This window comes from Typopeltis vanoorti, chromosome 18 (genome assembly GCF_054136105.1).
Source record: "Typopeltis vanoorti isolate ZY-2024b chromosome 18, IOZ_Tvanoo_1.0, whole genome shotgun sequence".
Lineage (NCBI taxonomy): Eukaryota > Metazoa > Arthropoda > Arachnida > Uropygi > Thelyphonidae > Typopeltis > Typopeltis vanoorti.
Genome location: NC_143566.1, coordinates 25583106 through 25602752, shown reverse-complemented (window position 1 = coordinate 25602752; position 19647 = coordinate 25583106). Strand labels below are relative to the sequence as shown.

Here is a 19647-nt window from a genome sequence, read left to right as displayed (position 1 = left end):
CAGAAGATATTTTTGAGAATAGGACTGCTGGTGGGAGGACTAGGGGCCATCCATGGAAACTGGGCAACAGTGTGGTTAGGAAGGGTGTTAGAGTTAGGTTTTTTACTTGGAGAGTGGTGAATGAGTGGAATAAGCTGCCAGAGTCTGTTGTGGGTGCGATGACTGTGAATAAGTTCAAGGCGGGGTATGATAGATAATGTGTGAAGGTCAAATAGTTGTTCTTGACATGATGTTAAGGCCTCCCTCGATGAGTCTGTCGACTCCTTGGAGTTGCCCATAATAATAATAATATGCCTGGGACTTTGAATAGTGTGCATCAGCGAAGCTCAATATTACCATATATGGAAATGCGCTAACACAGACACTTGAAGATGTCATACACTTGATTAAACATAGTTTCATAAACAATTTATTACATACAAAGGATTTTTGGTAAGTTTATAGGTAATGACAACTCTCTCTCTCTCCCTCTCTCTCTCTCTCTATATATATATATATATGTGTGTGTGCACATTTATCTTTAGACAAAACTTGTAAAATGAACATGATACATCGTTACTCATGTGAGATTTTACAAAGTTATGATGCCATTGCATTAGGCCTCATATGGATTATTGTGCAGATATGGTTGCCGGGTTTCATGGAGACGATGATATGTTAGGGTCCAGAGAAGATTCACAAAGGTAGTCAGCGGTCTTTGGAATCTGGAGTAAGAGGGCAGATTGAGAGAATGTAAATTTCAAAGCCTCATGAAAAAGAAGAAGAGGAGGAGGATATGATTGAGCCATATAAGCTAGTCAGGGGTTGTTATCAGGCTGACATTGAAGAGAATTTTTCATAGAATGGGAGAGGGGGTAGAGCAAGAAGCCATCATGGAAACTGTATAAGAGTGTGAGAAGAGGAGTGAAGAGCAGGTTCTTTGCATGGAGAGTGGTTTTGTGAGTGGAATGCATTGCCTGAGTGTGTTGTGAATGAAGACACATTTAATCAGTTTAACGCATGGTTGAATGAGCATTGTATTCAATAGTGTGTACCTCCCACAATGAGTCTCTGACTCCACAGAGGTCAGATGATAATAATAATATAAAAAATGAAAATATTAGAAAGGAACTTGATGTTGTTAGCATTCAAGAATGTGAGAACAGCAGAGCTCATCTAAAGTAGTATGATTATATATATATATATATATATAGAGAGAGAGAGAGAGAGAGCCTCTGTAGCTCAGCCAGTATAGACAAAGCCCTCTAGTTGGAAAGACCTGGGTTCGATTCCCATCGTCCATGACATAAGGTAACTTTATCTGGTATCTTTTGACTAAAAGTGAGTTAGCTGGTCTCGTATGAAGGTAGGAGGTTTTGGAAACTTGGGTTTTTCATCCCACAGAACATGCAAACCGGCCCCATTAACACACACGGATTTACAGCCATCAATACTTATGACAATATGTGGAAAAGATAGATTTTCCTTACAGCATGTAAGGAAAAGATCCTTACATGCTGTAATGCCCATAGTTAACCATGAGTCACATCATAGTAGTCAACCTTCTAGATAGGAAATGGCACTTGAATGGGATATATAAACATCAGTATTTTTAGAGGTACCTGTGACATAGTATAATTATTAGAAGAACACGTAAGACCACAGTAATAACTTCAGAAGTCTGGTCTAGCACAATACAGTATTAACACTACTCATAATATCCAGTGGGATAAAGCTATTCTCCTCCATAGATGCAGGTTCAAATATGAACACCTTTTTAAAGAAAGTTGTGAAGCTATTTTACATGGACTGAATTTAAACTGAAATAATTGTCTCTCTCTCTCTCTCGAAAATCTGGGAGAAGACTTTTATTTTATGTAATCAATAAAAAACCAATTATCTTAAATATTAATTAATTATTATTTTCTATAATTTCCTAGCATGCGGCAACAATTGTATTTTAATAGGTGATCCACCGAAGGTTCGTTACTTGTATTCCATTCCTATAACTGTTTGTGTGACACTGAAGATGTACTTTATTAGTTTTAGTGTGAAATATCTTTACCTTATTAATTAAAAAGTTATTACTGTGGTCTTACGTGTTCTTCTAATAAATATCAGTATCAAGAATCAGTGATGATGTCTGTTAATTGCTTGCTTTCTCCAGCCAATTTATTTGTTATGTAAAGCCAAAAACCCAAATTTCTTGAAGAAAACATGCAGTCATCTCCATATTGAACTTTTTTTTTCCCTCTTCCAAGATTTGGAGCCATTTGGAACAATAACAGTGCTGATGAGGAATGTTTTCCAAATTTTGCCTACAGCAAACAGATGCTAATATTAACTATTCATCTATGATAACTTATTAAAACTCATTTTATATTAATAACAGAGACATTAGATTTTTAATGTAATACCTTCAGCACCTTAACATTAAAATACTAATATGTGATATATACAGGGTGGTCCATAAATTACAGTGTTTAAGCATTTAATAACTTTTTTGTTTATTAATTATTTTTATTATTTTTTGTTATAATGAAATATAGAACCTGGAGATATTTTTTTATTAGTTATGAGTTATTCACATTTTAAACCCCTCTGTGACTTATGGGCCACCCTGCATTAAAAAATATCAATAACCACCAGTATTTTGACTCATTGTCTAATTAACAAAGAAATCAGTACTTGTTTCCTCACTCATTTTTTCTTGCCTACATTCTCACTAATTTGCAATAGTCCTTCCCTTTTCGTGTCCTAAAAATTTTATCTGAAGGTGAGTTAGCCAGTCTCATATACAAGCCACAGGGATTAATTTTTTTCCTTAAAAAAAAAAAGCATATAGACAGGGCACTACAGGAATAAGAATCAACCATGGTAACAATGTGGATCTATGTATAAGCATAAAACAGACCAGATCTGAAAATAAACCATATGATTCTTTTTGTCAAATTATGTCTACATTACATTTCTCCCTTTTTTTCTATTTACTGATCAGTAAATTAGATCCTCCACTCTATTTTCACAACAATATTTGCATCCAAAATATTAGCAGAAATCTCTGAATTATCTACATTATAACTCATTTCTTCATCTTTCTGAAACCCAGAGTAGCCCACAGCCATCAACTAAGATAATACCTTTTATTCCCCTATAGGAAGTAGGAAAAGCTGTTTTAGCCATATCTAACTTTTGGAGAATGAGGGGGACCATTCAATCACCACCAGTAGCCACAGATAGCTGGCCCAAGACTATCACTAGTTATTCATAGCACTGGTGAAGAGATGTGACTGACAAGTGCCGCTATCTCGTGGTCCCTAATCTTAACACTATTGTACTGTCTGAAATTAGTGTGGATTCTATGGTTAATTTTCTTGAGCTAACAGGACAAAAAACCCCCTTGCCAGAGCTTGACTAACTTGGGAACCAGTCAAAAAATGGCTTAATAAAAGTTCTAGTCAGCAAACAGAATTGAACTTACAACACTTTTTCTTTGGGTAGTCTAGTGCCATGGGTGACACACAACACTTCTGAGATACACACACACACACACACACACACACACACACACACACACACACACACACACACACACACACACACACACACACAGCCCACATGTGTTTAATAGTGCAGATGTGGTTCGATCAAAGTCCTATACAAACTTAATGTTCTCTACTTGAGTGTGTTCTCATTACTGAAATAATCATTTGTATCTTTAATATTTCTCCAGTGTGTCCTCTGGATTACAGTTGTCTGCTATAATCCTTCTGTGGTTTATTATCTCCTAAACAACAAAAGACATCAAGGCCTTGTATGAGCCTTTATGTCTTTGTGCCATAAAAAATTAGTGAAGTGACACCAATATCCAACATGGCATTGCATCCATTATATGCATGTGCTCCTGAAAGGATGCTATACTGATCATTTGTTATCAAAATCCCCAACTTTGACTGTCAGCAAAAAAAGTATGTTCCCTTTTAAACTCTTCACCGATATCATTAATATGCAGACTTAACAGTAGTGGTCTGAAAAAGAACTCTGTAGTACTGCACTAGTGCTGGCCTGGTTGGCTGAGTGGTTAGCATATCCGCTCTCAAGCCAAGAGCGCTGCAGGTTCAAATCCTGCCAAGAGAATGGATGTTGGTAATTGTTCTAATGACCAATTAACATATGTACTGCTGTGACCTGGCACAGTATGAGCCTTGATGTCTTTGCACCATAAAAAAAAAATCAAATCAGATCAAACTACACTGGTCATAATGCTTCTCTCCCAGAACTATGCACTCATACAATTCTCATAGCCTCTAGAGGAGTGTTTCCCAACCTTTTTGATGTCGTGAACCCCCTGTAGTGAATGTTAATATGTTGCGGACCCCCCGTAGTGAATGTTAATTCACTGCAGCCCTCATAAAATCCAAAATGGAAATTTTTTATATTTTACATATCATAAAGCTGAAGTAATAAATTACAATTTTACAACACTAAATGTGTCATTTATGACAATGCAATACTGTTATAAATGGAGATATTCGGAAGAATGTGAACACATCAATTAGGCCAGGTGTGAACAACAGGTGTGAGCAACATGATAAGATAAAGTTTAATAAAAATAAACTATCCTGCAGACCCCCTTTGAATTACTCACAGATCCCCGGGGGGTCTGCAGATCACAGTTTGGGAAACACTGCACTAGAGTAATCAGAAGGATGTGACATGCCTTTTGCATGTCACATCATGCTTTTCAATCCCATCATGACATGATGAACATTTATGAGGACTATTTCAAATCAAGGTGAATTAACCTCATAGAATTGCTTGTTGATAAACACGAATCATCCTGGACTCAAGGTAAATACCAACTAGCAGCAGAAGCAGTGGTAATAGAAGTAACAGTGTCTGTCAGTCCAATTCAGTCCTATATAGTCTGCTGGCCTACTATTCATCTCAGTGCCTTATCCAACTTAGCCTATGCATTTCCAGAATACTTGAAAAGATCTAAATAACATTTGAATAAACAGAAAATTATCACAATTTAGTTTTAAGTATTATAAAAATAATTCACACTGAAAAGAAAAAATATGAAAGTTTTCAACAGAATCAAAATTCAAGCAGCTTAGACTCAAATATGGAAACATTTGTATCTAATCTTTAAAGTTACTTGTGGATAACTATAAAACAACAAAATTACACACAATATGGTCTGGAATATGTGGAGCACGTTTAAGGACAAAACGGAGCTGTATGCAAGAGACCAATTGCATATGAATGCAGAAGGAACAGACATTTAGAGGGAGACTGTTTTTTTTGGCTAAGTAAGTGAGTCAGGACAGGAAAACTAGAATTATACCAGTGGAATGTTACAGGGATGGCCTCGTGGGGATAGTGGCTTGAGAAATGAATAGGTGTACGCTATATTACACAGCCAGGTGGAGTATGAGGGGAGTAATAATGGCTATAATAAGGCTGGCAATACATTGGTGGTTTTTCTGTATACAAATGCTAGGAACATTAGGAATAAAGGGAATGAGTTTGTAGCATTGATTTTGGCAATGACTCAGTCTCCTCAAAGGTTGCTGGTAGTAAAACTTGGTGAACTGAAGAGAATGTTCTACCATGGATAGAAATCAAAGGGTATAGCATATTTTGACAGGATAGGGAAGGTAAAAGTGGTGGTGGAGTGTTACTCATGATAAGAGATGAATTATGCACTCTTAGCATGGAGAAACTCAGTGGAAATAACACTAATGGCTTTGAGAGTATATGGTGTGAGATGGACGTTTATAGGACAAGATATTTACTGAGATGTTGCTACAGACTAGGGAATATAAGCGGTGATGAGCAGAAAATGTTTAGGCAAATTAGTCTGGCAAGTTTGGTCTGTTTCCCAAAGTTAGCATTCATTATGGGGAGACTTCAACTATAGTGATATAAAGTAGGAAGAGGGGACAGCAAGCAATAATAAGGGAACTGAATTTTTGGATTTCTTGAGGGACACATCTTAGGCAGTATGTAGTGGAGGAACATGAGGATTATGGGGGGACTTCAACTATAGTGATATAAACTAGGAAGAGGGGACAGCAAGCAATAATAAGGGAAATTGCAGAAGAAAAAGAGATCATGGAAGGCATATAAAGGAGAGAGGTGGAGAACAATTCATGAGGAATATAAGGCTAAGGCTAAGAAATGGATTAGTATCATAAGGAGAGAAAAATTAGAATATGAGAGGAAACTGGCACTGCAATCCAATCCAAGGAGAATCCCAAGCAGTTTTCTCATTATGTGGCGAGTAGGAGGAAAAATGATAGTGCGGAGATTAATTTGCAGGATGGAGATGGGAATCGGGTGACATGACCAAAGCAGATGACATAGTTGAGCTATTTCATGATCACTTGATTAGTGTTCCATCCTGGTACTACAGGCTTTATTCCAAATGATAATGAGTGGCAAAGTGTTAGAAGTGAATGAAGAGAATGTATTCCAAATAACGAGTACACTAAATGTCAATAAGGTAGGGGACCAGATGGAATTTCACCATGTGTTTTAAGGGAATGTACTATGGAACTGAACTGTGCCATTAACTTGTGTTTAATGAACGTCTCTTGCAATGGGACAGGTTCACAGAGAGTGGAAGGGGGGTAAGATACCATTACATAAGAATGGTAGTAAAATGGAGGTATCAAACTATAGGCCTGTTCATATATCTTCTGTAGTTGTTAAGATTTTGGAGAAATTGGTAAGAATTCATATACAGAATTGGGCAGATAATGGTAATATTATTTATGCAGGCCAGCATTGATCTGTTAAAGGACATTCTTATTTTAATAATCTGGTTACCTTTTACAATAGAGTAACAAGAGCAGTGAATCAGAGTAAAGCATACACTGTCATTTTTTTGGATTTTTCAAAGGCATTTAACAGGATGCCACATGACAAGTTGATTTTTAAGTTGCATCATATGGGTTTAGATATCAGTTTAGTGGATTGGATTGGTGACTGGCTCTCTGTTAGTTATCAGAGGGCTGTATGTGGAGGAGCGGTATCAGAGAGTATAGGAAGGTTACAAATACAGTTCTGCAGGGTTCAGTACTGGGACCATTACTGTTCAATCTTTATGCCAATGATATTGTAACAGGACTGGAGAGATGTTCTGCTGTTTGCAGATGATGTGAAGCTTGGAAGGGTTATTAGTAATAGTGCTAATAAGTAATTAGTAATATTTTGGCTTTTCAAGAAGACATGAATAAGCTTGAAGGGTGGGCAAAGTCATGGGGATGTCAGTTTAATACAACTAAATGCAGGGTTTTAAAATTTGGGATCCACAGAAGGGATGCTTCGTACTCACTTGGTGGACACTGAAAGAAGTGGAGGAAGCAATCTTGGAGTGATTGTGAATAGAGATTTAAAGTTCCAGTTACATACTGCAAAGAACTGCAGCAATGTTGAGGAGAACATTGACCACGAGAGATAAAAGTGTGCTGTCCCATTATATCAGACCACATCTGGATTTCTGTGCTTAGATCTGGTCACCAGGATTTGAAGGGGATGAAGTAACCTTGGAGAGGGCGCAGAGACAGATAACCAAATGATGATGTAAGGACTGTACAACACTCATTATTAGGAGAGACTGAGGACATGAGGACTGTCAGAGTTTGGTGGATAGAAGGCAAAGGGGGGGGGGGGAGTATGATCAAGACATTTGGCTGTTGAAGTGTTATCATATTAACACTGAGGAGATTTTTCATATGGTAAAACAAGGGAAAGTAAAAAGGCTATCCCTGGAAGTTGCAAAAGGAGCACTGAGTAAAAGGGTAAGATGTAAATTTTTTTGAAAGGATAGCATAGGAGAATGGAATGCATTGCCTGAGAGGGTGGTGAATGTGCAGACTGTGGATGATTTTAAGAAGTGGTATGATAGACTGTGTTCTCTAGTGTTGACCTCCTGCGATAAGTTTGTGACTGCATGGAGGTCAGGAAAATAATAATAATAACCACTGTAATAAACGTGAATGAAAGTATAAATATTTTGTACTGAAAATAACAGTAGATCACCAGTGTGTGTGTGTGTGTGTGTGTAACTGAAAAAGTTGTCTTAGTACCCAGCTATATAAAAAGGGAAATAATGTGAGAAATATATAGAAATTTTCCAAATGAGTGTTCAGCAGGAGTTAGGTAAGGTTTATGCAAGCACTCAAAAAAGAGGAATAAGAAACATCTGGAGAAAAAAGTGAAGAACAACAAGCAAACTCTGTTCAAATAAGGATTGTCACAAACAGATTTTGCCATGATTATATCACCATGATACAGAGTGGCCCAAAATGTATCTACCAAGTTTAGGTATCGAAACTTGCTTGAAAACAATTTCATTCCTTTCCTTCAGGGCAGAATTCAGTTCTGGCCTCACAGGTTAATTTTCATGCAAGATGGTGCTCATCCCCATCGCACAGAATCCATTTTTCAGCTTCTGAATGAACATTTCTGTGGGAATGTCATTGCTTTGCATTATCCAAAGCAGTACGGAAGCAGAATTGACTGGCCAATTTATTCACCAGACCTCAATCCTTTGGATTTTTTCTTTATGGGGACATCTCAAAAACAAAGTTTATCAGAACAATCTAAAGACTTTGGAGGAGCTGATCTACTGAGCGTGAAATCTTGGCTATTTCAACAGACATTGTAAACCACCTTGTAGAGGAATACTGAACTTGTTGTAATATAAATGGCATAAGGTGTAGACCTTAATACACTTTGGATGAGATTCGTATGCCTCCTCGTTCAGGAATAATACAGCATTAAATTTAGTACATATATTTTGGACTACCCTGTATAATCGATCTGTATTTCAGTTTTATGGATCTGAGAAACGCATGTGATAAAGTACCACAAAATATCAATGTTCAAAATGTAACAATTTACATGGTGTAAATGAGACATTATACTTAAGTTGTCTGTCAAAAGAAATGAAAAATGTACACGTGTTTGAATCTATTTCTCATTCTTCTTCTTTCTCATTTCTTTCTTTCTTATTCAGGAAACAATCAGGGAAAAGAAGTAGCTATAGCACTAAAAACGAGGCCAATCTTGAATGGCAGGCAATATCAAGTAGAGTGAAATGGGCAAATATCAGAATGGGGAACTGGACAATGAGACTTATTTGTGCCTATGGTCCCACAGAAGGTTCTACTAGGGTAGAACCTAAACAGGTGTCCTGCTTAGGACAAGGTAGAAGTAGGGGGAATTTTTTGAGGCTTTACAGAAAGCAACTGACACAATCAAAAAGGAAAAGTTGGTCCTTGTTGGGGATCTAAATAGCAGAGTAGGAAATGTTGTCAGATACCTGTTGGATTTCTGCTTAGGACATGGACTGGTTATTACTAACACAATGCTCCAACATAAAAATGTGCACAATTCACATGTGAGAAGAGGCAAGAAATAAGAAGTCTCATTGACTGTTATTGTTGATAGTGATATAGCTGATAGCGTACAGAGGATTTGAAATTGGAAGTGATCACCATTTAGTCTTGAGCAGGATAAAATTGAATTTTATATTGAAAAGAAGAACATGTAAGAAAGTTTTAAAGCAAATAAAAGTTAAGCAGCTGTCAGATGTGAACTGTCGACTAAAATACACAAACATTATTGAAGAAAAAATGAAAGAGTTCAGAAAAGGAGCCAAACCTTGTAGATTCAGTGGCAAATCGTGAAGAAAACATTGATCGATTTATTGAAAAGCCAGAGAGACATGTGGTGGGGTTGTCTGTATAAGGATAAAAAAAAAATAGAAGTCCGTGATGGACACAGGAAGTTAAAGAAGCGGTAAAGGAAAAGAAGAAAGCATATCAAAAGTTCCTTGCAAATAAGTCAGCTTGTGCTCTTAGAGAATACAGAGACAAATGTAAAAAAGCTAAACAATCTGTAAATCTAGCTAAACAAAAGTCATGAGAAGACACTGGTAAGAACATAGAAAATAAATATCAAGTAAAGTGGCAAGATATTCTGGAGTTTATTGAAAAATACTCAGAAATGGAGAAAAGAATGCTGTAAAAGGAATTAGAGATAATAAAGGTGACAGGAAAACCGGAGAAAAAGATATCCTTGATGTATGGAGTAATTACTTGGAAAAATTGCTAAATGAAACAATCAGTGACAGCACAGTGGTAAAAGACACTCAACAGGTATGCACTTCAGAATATATACCCATCCTTGAAGTAGAAAAAGCCATTAAAAGCCTAAAATGTGGAAAGGCAGCTGGAGTAGATGATATTACTATTATTACAGGCAACTCCAGGGAGTCCTTAGACTCATCGAGGGAGGCCCCAAATCATATTCATCACAACTGTTCGACATTCATACAGTATCTATCATACCTCGCCTTAAACTCATTCACTGTCAGCATCCGCCACAGACTCAGGTAGCCCATTCCACTCATTCACCACTCTAAAAGTAAAGAACCCAGCTCTAACACCTTTACTAACTACACTTTTGCCCAGTTTCCATGGATGTCCCCTAGTCCACCCACAACCAGCCCTGTTCTCAAAAATATCTTCTGAATTAATTTTATAGAAACCCTTCAGTAATTTGAATGTCTCAATCATATCTCCCCTCCTCCGCCTATCAAACAATTTTTGCAATTCACAAATCCTGAACCTGTTACCATAAGGTTCATTCCACAGACCTACTATCATCTTTGTCACTCGCCTTTGGATCCTCTCAACCTCCTCCCCATCAAGAAGAAACCTAGGTGACCAAATCTGGGCACAGTAGTCGAGATGGGGTCTTATCAAGGCTCGATACAGAGGAACAATAACCTGCTTGTCAACGTATTCTTCAGCAACCAAGTGATTTGATGAGCTGCTTTGGCCACTTTTGCAATGTGCCCCCTAAATTTCAACTCCTTATCCACCAACACTCCTAAATCTCGTGGCTCATCAATTTCCTGGAGTGCAGTTCCACCAATGTAGTAAACTGCTGCTAATCTTTTCACCCCAAAATGTATAACCTTACATTTTGCCACATTAAATTGACATCCATTCTCCTTAGCCCAGACCTCCAATCCATCCAAATCATCTTGCAAAATTTTGACATCATCTGCATTCACTATTGCCCTACCCAACTTTGCATCATCTGCAAACAAATGAACTGTTCCTCTCAGATCGTTTCCTATATCATTAATGAACAAATTAAACAGCAGTGGTCCAAGAACAGATCCTTGTGCACACCACTAGTCACAGGCCGTCTTGTGGACTCTACTCCTGAATAAACCACTCTCTGATATCTCTCTGTCAACCACCCTGCCACCCTCCTATCCATCTCACCAACCCTATATCCATCCCCATATGCTGCAATTTACTGATTAGAATTCCATGTGGTATCCTGTCAAAGGCCTTAGCAAGTCCAGTAGAATCACTGTAAACCCATTACCCTTATCCAGTTCAGCCGTCACTGTGTTATAATACGTGAGCAAGTTACTAAGGCATGACCTACCCTTCAAAAAATCATGCTGTCCCCGATACAGTATCCCATTTTCATCTATCCAATCTTGTATTTTACTCTTGACTATTTTCTCCAAGACCTTGATAATGATTCCTGTTATGCTGATTGGCCGGTAATTTTCAACAGCAGCCTTGGAACCACCTTTCTGCAGCGGAACTATTTTCCCCTCTTTCCACTCCCTTGGGACTGACCCAGACACGAGGTTCAAATTAAACAAAATGGTCAAGGGCATTGACAATTCTCTAGCCGCTTCACGTACGACACGAGCTGGTATACCATCCAATCCCACAGATGTATTGACATTGAGGTTCTGTAATAGACTAGTTACCTCTACTTCATTCATCACAATTCCAGTATAAGCTGTTGGTTCTTCCATTCCTGCAATGTCACCACCTGAATGATATACTCTTGCAAAGTGCTCACTCAGTAATTCCACTATATCAACTGATTTGGTTACCTCCCTACCCTCAGCATTTTTTAAAATCATTCTGGCATGAGCATTTTTCCTTTTACTTGCAACATATTGAAAAAACTGTTTGGGATTCTCTTTAGCCTGCATAGCCAATTTTCTTTTGTAATCCGCCTTTGCTTTTCTTACTACCCTTGTTACCATCCTGGCCTGAGCATTATACTGTTCCTGCACCTGCTGGTCACCTTTCTCCTTAAATTCCCTCCACAATTGTTTCTTTTTTTGCAGCTCAAGCTTAATAGTGTTATTTATCCATCTAACCCCTACTTGATTTATTATTCGGACTCTTGGTATACGTCAACCATTGCCTCCTGCAAACACTTCTTAACCACCTCCCATGCACTATCAACATCCAGCCCTTGCAGTTTTACAAGCCATGGCACTGAACCAATCAAACTCCTAAGCTTGTGATACTTGCCAGCCCAATAATTCCACATGCACCCTGTCTTAATTCCACACCTTTAGCCACCTCCCAAGTCATGACCTTATGGTCACTCTCACCAATTGGTGGCAACATGGTCATGTTCGTTACAGCCACATTCTCTGTTGCAATTACTAGGTCAAGCACTATCTGCACCCTGGTATTTTCCACTACATGCTGTCGCAGATAGTCGTCCCTTAATAACCGAATAAAATCCAATTTCTTCCTCCCATGTGCCCTCTCCTCTTTCCAGTCAATGTTACCATAATTGAAATCACCCATAATAATTATCCTCCTTCCACTCATTTCTTCTATTTGCCTATGCATACTATCCCCACTATCTATTCCATCACCTGGTCTATAGCAGCACCCAATTGTATATTTTGTTCTGCTAGATTCTATCTCACACCAAACAGCCTCAAATGCGCTCTTTTCTTTATCCTGCAGTTCAACTTCTATACTCCTTGGCTGCAACTCATCAGCTATCATCAATAACACTCCTCCTCCCTTTTTATTCTCCCTGTCACTCCTGAACATGCTATACCCGTCACATTCAATCCCACTAGCTTTATCATCTTCTGTCAGCCACATTTCACTAATACCAACAACCTGTGGCCTGGAAGTGCCAACCAAGGCCAAAAATTCTTCCTTCTTGTTCCTAATACTCATGGCATTAGTGTACACGAATTGCAGAAGCCCATTAGTCCCATCCCTACTTTGATGCCTTATACTAACTATCCCATTCTGATTTGTTGTCCTTCGTACTCACTCGGGCATATTATACTCATTCATACACTCAACTGCCTCCCCCCCCTAACAAATCTAGTTTCCCTGAGTCTGTACATCCACATCCACATCATTCATCAATACTTTTTCAAGCCTCCGTACACCAACTCCATTCAAATGTAACCCATCCATCTTATATAAATCTTTTCGCCCATCGAACTCACTCCACACATCCACAAATTCCACACCACTCTCCATGCATAACCCACGCAAATTTGACTAGAAAAGCTGAAGTGTGGAAGTATAAAAGTCTTACAGTGGCTGCACTGCATAGTTCAGAAGACCTGGATAGAGGGACAAATTCCAGATGATTGGAGCTGAGCTGTCATAGTACCATATATATAAAAAGGGAAATAAAACAATGTGAGAATTACAGACGTATTTCACTACTGAGCGTTCGTGGTAAGATTTATGCAAGTATACTTGAGAAACGGTTGAGAAGGATTGTAGAACGGAAGCTTGATGAAGAACAAGCTGGATTCAGGCCAAATAGAGGCTGTCAGGATCAGATATTCCCTTTACAACAAACAGTTGAGAAATCATGGGAATATAACAAACATCTGTATTCAAGTTTTATAGATCTAGAAAAGGCATATGACAAGGTGCCAAAAGAAAAGGTATTCAAAATGTTATTGTTGTATGGTGGTTAATGGGGTATTATACCAAGCAATACTTAGTCTTTATTTGAGTTGTAAGTCAGCAGTTAGAATTGAAGTACAGGAAGAGGGTTTAATGTGAAATCTGGTGTCAGACAAGGATGTACATTGTACCCTTTGTTAATCATTATTTATATGGATCACATTATGAAGGAAAATGGCATTAAACCAGGTATCAAAATTGGAGATGTTAATCTCAGCTCTTTACTTTATGCAGACGATGTTATACTCCTAAATAAATCCACTACAAGTCTACAAGATTCCCTGACTAAATTGAACAACTGTTGTAATAAATTTGGTATGAAAATCAGTAATAGCAAGACAAAGACAATGGAAATATCAACTGCATTGTGAATGGAGAGCCTATAGAACATGTAAAACATTTCAGCTAATTAGGCACAATTTTTAGCGAAGAATATGGAAATAGACAACAGAATCAACAAATCTGGTATGGTAGGAAGTCAATTGAATAAATTTATATGGAATAAGAGAGAAATTAGTCAACACACTAAATTAGCTGTATACAAGACAGTGTTTAAGTCAAATTTAACTTATGGATCTGAGATTTTAGCAAATGAAAATAAGAATGAGAATTAGCAAATGAAATGTTCTATGCCAAGTTCTCAGGAAAAAGACCCAAAGGAAGACCATGGTATAGGTGGATTGATATGGTAAAAAGTGTTTTAGAAGACTGAAATATAACAGCTAAAACAGTGGTGGCAGTCGGCAGTAGATATCGTTGGTGTAATTGCGGTCAATAGGTGGATTATGAGTAGTGGAAGCAGAGTTGTAGATGCCCTCCCTCGATGAGTCTTTGGACTCCCTGGAGGTAATAATAATAATAATAATAATATAATGTTAGAATCTTATCAGGTAATAGTTTGATTTGGAGGAAAAATTGTAAATAGGAAGTCAGTAATGATGTAAACTGTTCATATAATACTATCATATCCTGTACACCCCTAGAGGGTATATGTCAGGAATTTGATGATTCTTTCTTTCTTTCTTATGATTTTACTTAGGCTGAATGTTTGTGATTGTCTGTGGAAATACTAGTGGTCGGCAGTGATGGCATTGGTGTAGATGATGAAGGTAGTTGTAGAGTGGGTGCCTTCCCTGGATGAGTATTTGGACTCCCTGGATAATAATAATAAAGTTGCTTTAGACAAAATGTTATATAGTCTAATTGTATATTTTTGTACCAGGGATGGATTAAATATACAGGATGGTTCAAAATTCCACATACAAACTTTGAGGAGAGGTAGAGAACATCAAAATCAACCATATTCACATAGGAAAGCATGGCATGGCCAGAAACGCCACCCAAAAGTGATAGAATATTAAAGAAACAAAAAATTAAAACTTTAAATAAATATTATATTATATAAAAAAATTCAAATAAATTGCAATAATACAGGGAAAAGAAATGTTAAAAACCCTCCCCTTTTTAAAACTAGTGTTTTTTTTTTTTTTTTCAACTGCAGAGATTTGTGTTCTGGCTGTTAGACAAAGGCATAACCGACCGCGTTATAAAGGAATGCAAAAGCCCAATAATACCAATACTGACAAGTATTCAATACGACAGCGCTATTAAAATATACCTTACTACTCGAGTATAACATTCTAGGCAAGGTTTACTGTATGTGAAACTTTGCACGAAATAGTATAGCATTACAGTATTTTTCTAATAGCAAATAAATAAATAATAAAAATATGTAGCACATTGTAGCAATAACATGCTTGTTGATACTTTTCAAAATAATGACAGCAGCTATCCCATTTCAAGGGCGATAACCGACAGAACAAAGAATTCGTCACAATTGTGTTAAGTAAATAAAAATAAAAAATTCACATGCATAAATAAAAAACAGCTTAAGTGATAAGTTTAAAGAATAACTTGGGAAACGAAATAAAATGATTGCTTCGCAATTAAGTATCTAATAAAAGAAAAACATTAAGTACTTGCTATTTACATGTATACAAAACAACACTCACGTGGATATATAATGGCAAACAAAATTAAACTAATTTCGGCTATACAAACGAGGCGTTTTAATCAAAACATGGAGGGAAAAAAGAAATTAATTACGAAATATTACTCACAAGCTGATTGTTCTGTTTGAAGTCAGTGAAAGAATAGTAGTAGCATTATTTGTGTATTTATTTGCATATTGCGAGCCAAGAGAACTTCCTTTAGGCCATCCGACGTTCCTACCATGCGTTGCCATTTTTGTTACAAATCAACCAGATTCAAATTTAAACGCAGAAAGAAAGGGTCCTTCTTGTTTTATGTCTTGAATCACTTAATTTGACAAAATATTCAATCACAGTACTAACTCAATAGCATTCAATACTCGTAAGCACGAACCATAGTGGGAAGCGGAACAACAGCGCCAACAAACGGAAACGTACGAATATGTAAATAAAAGAAAAACAGATGACTTTTTGCATTCTTCAGTCAAGAGTCCTTTGTAAATGATAATTTTTTTTAAATATAAATTAATAATAAAATCTACTAAACAATTGCCTTGAAATTATCAAGCTGAGGGTTGTGTTTGCTTTAATCACAATAAACATCACTTGCATGGTAGAAAGATGAAGAGTTTCGCACTAAAACTCTGGCTCCTCTTCCACCCAAACAGTCAAATCAGCCAAAGGACATATGCCATTAACAGACAAAATTGCATTTAATAGATTGTACGTTGTAAAGATTAAACTACCAATCTCAAACATTTAAGTTAGCCAAGAGAAAACGAATTAAAAAAACAATATTTAATGGAATGGAAGAAATAGAGGTTTGGTCGGTTGTGAAATGTAATGTAGAGGGTCAGAAATTAATACAGAGATCGAGAAGGTGAGCACGACAGTTTCATAGGGAGGTAACACTCATTTATTTATTTTCCTCCCTTTGTACGAAGAATCGCACAGAATAGGTAAAGCAGCTAGCGATAACACCACACAATTAATAAACATAGATTTAATGGGAGAAATAGAGTTTGGTGGTTGGGTGGTCTATTGCATTGTAGAAAACATGAGAAAATAGCAATATATATATATATATATCAGCTCTCTTTCACCAAAACTGGCAAAGATTCTCAAGAAATTTAACTTTAAAACTTGCTTCACTACGCTTCCAAAACTTCGTTCATTACTTAGCAAACATAAACAGAAACATCTTCCTACTCAGTTTCCAGGAGTGTACAAGATTTTGTGTGATTGTGGAAAGCCATACTATGGACAGACTGCTAAATCCATCCTTCTACGTTTGGATGAACACCGTAGAGATATTTCCTATAACAGGACTAGAGCTAGCGCTCTCTCTCTAGCCACATTCTCTTTTCAGCTAACTCAGACGAAGGCGGCCAACACATTGTAAACTGGACTCAAACTTCTAACATCCATGTGGGCTACGATGAACTCGAAAGAAAGATTGTCGAATCTAGGGAAATTTCTCTAGATTCCTCTCATATCAACAACAGCCTGAGTTACAATCTCTCTAGTAGTTACAATCTACTAGTTTCGTTGAATAGATCAACATCCTTCAAAGAAGTATATAAAAAATTACAGAGACTTAAAATTGTAATAACAGAACAAGTATAAAAAGACAGTAGCATGTTTGAAAAACAAATGCGAGTATGAGTTCCAAACAAACGTATACTACGCGCTGTCGCGAGTGCGCCAGTACTGAACAGAAGCAACGCGTGCGTCAGAGAGATTGTAACTCAGGCTGTTGTTGATATGAGAGGAATCTAGAGAAATTTCCCTAGATTCGACAATCTTTCTTTCGAGTTCATCGTAGCCCACATGGATGTTAGAAGTTTGAGTCCAGTTTACAATGTGTTGGCCGCCTTCGTCTGAGTTAGCTGAAAAGAGAATGTGGCTAGAGAGAGCGCTAGCTCTAGTCCTGTTATAGGAAATATCTCTACGGTGTTCATCCAAACGTAGAAGGATGGATTTAGCAGTCTGTCCATAGTATGGCTTTCCACAATCACACAAAATCTTGTACACTCCTGGAAACTGAGTAGGAAGATGTTTCTGTTTATGTTTGCTAAGTAATGAACGAAGTTTTGGAAGCGTAGTGAAGCAAGTTTTAAAGTTAAATTTCTTGAGAATCTTGGCCAGTTTTGGTGAAAGAGAGCTGATGTAAGGCAAGCAGATGAAGGCTCTTGGGGGAGAGGGATCTTCAGAAGTAGTTGAGTGCCTGGGGGAAAGAAATTTGTCAATTTTCTTTGGAGAGAAACCATTATTAATAAACGTTTTTTTAAGAAAACGGAGTTCATTTTCAATTTCTGTTTCTTCTGTAAGTAATGATTTTGCTCGGTGAGCTAAGGTGGTATAATACCAAATTTTTGTGGGGGATAGTGATGGGAGGAAGCATGAAGGTATCTGTCATTATGAGTAGGCTTTCTAAAAATTGAGATTTTAATGTTCTCAGCACATCTGGTAAGTTTGAGATCTAAAAAGGGAAGGCAGTCATCTGATTCCAGTTCGAAGGTGAAAGAGATTTTTTCATGGCACTTGTTTAGGTGGTCTAAAAATAAATAGAGGTTATTGACCGTAATCCCAGATGAGGAAAATATCATCAATATAGCGGTACCAGACTTTTGGTTTAAAGTGAAAGGAGTTAAAGAAAATTGCTTCCATTTTTAGGAGGAGGTTATCTTCTTTATTTGGTAATAAAGAAGCTGCCTTTTCTATCTTTGTTAATAAACGTTCTCTAGGGATGGATGTAGGAGCAGCGACAAAATTGAGACCTTTAGCAAGTATGCTTTCTTCTGCCAAAGATAATTGATGGGAAGACTTATTGATGACAACTTTTTTTAGATAGGTAGAGTCAAAATGAGAAGTTTTGCTATCCTGATTATATTTAAGAGAATCATATTTTCTAATGAGTTTGATTTTATTTAAATTCTGTATATTGGAATCTATAAGAGCTTCTAATATACAGAATGTTCTCTAGGGATGGATGTAGCATCCATCCCTAGAGAACATCTATTAACAAAGATAGAAAAGGCAGCTTCTTTATTACCAAACAAAGAAGATAACCTCCTCCGTATGGAAGCAATTTTCTCTATAAATAAAGCTAGACCTCCACCTGACAACATTTCTTACTCTGAAAGGACAGCTATCAAGTCCTTGAAAGATAATAGTAACATAGTTATCCTTCCGGCAGACAAAGGGAATGCAACTGGCATCTTTAACAAGTCTGATAACCATAATAAAATCTTGGAACTTTTAAATAGCGATACTTACTCAGAAATTGCTAGTGGCCCTACGATGGAACTACACAATAGAACTAATAATTTATTAAAAACCACCTTAGAGTTACAAAGAAACATTCGGCTTTCTCTTAGGTCACTTCATCCCTTGATACCTCGACTGTATGGTCTCCCCAATATTCACAAAACTAACTGCCCACTCAGGCCTATAGTTGAGGGCATACACTCTCCTACTTATAATCTCTCCAAATATCTTGCGAGTTTTCTAAGAACTCTTTCTGGAATTTCCTCTTCACATATTAAAACTCTGCAGATTTTGTTTCTAAAATCAAGGACATCAAACTTAAAAAAACAGATTTAATGGCCAATTTTGATATTGTTTCTCTTTACAAATGTACCTGCTCAAGAATTCCTCGATCTTCTCAAGAACAAATTATCAAAAAAACTCTTTGCTCTTCTATCCCATTGCATAAAGTCAGGATACTTCAAATATGATAATAAGATCTGCTTAAAAAACTCAGGTCTGGCTATGGGCAGCCCACTCTCTCCGATTCTCGCGGATATATTTCTCAATGATTTTGAAGAAAAACTATTAACTCCTTTCACTTTAAACCAAAAGTCTGG

At 37.1% G+C, this 19647-nt stretch overlaps 1 protein-coding gene across 3 annotated transcripts in view; it reads right to left on the bottom strand.

The window, feature by feature from the left end:
• Positions 1–16170, bottom strand: part of LOC150096555 (cleavage and polyadenylation specificity factor subunit 5-like) — a 181255-nt gene extending 165085 nt beyond the window's left edge. For all 3 annotated transcript variants that reach the window (XR_016549787.1, XM_090407939.1, XM_090407938.1), the window contains exon 1: positions 15908–16170. Coding sequence is in view for 2 of the 3 variants with exons in the window: in XM_090407939.1 (XP_090264065.1) it covers positions 15908–16032 (125 nt within the window). In the remaining variant the exon portion in view is untranslated. The remainder of the gene's footprint in view (positions 1–15907) is intronic.
• Between the last annotated feature and the right edge of the window lie 3477 nt (positions 16171–19647).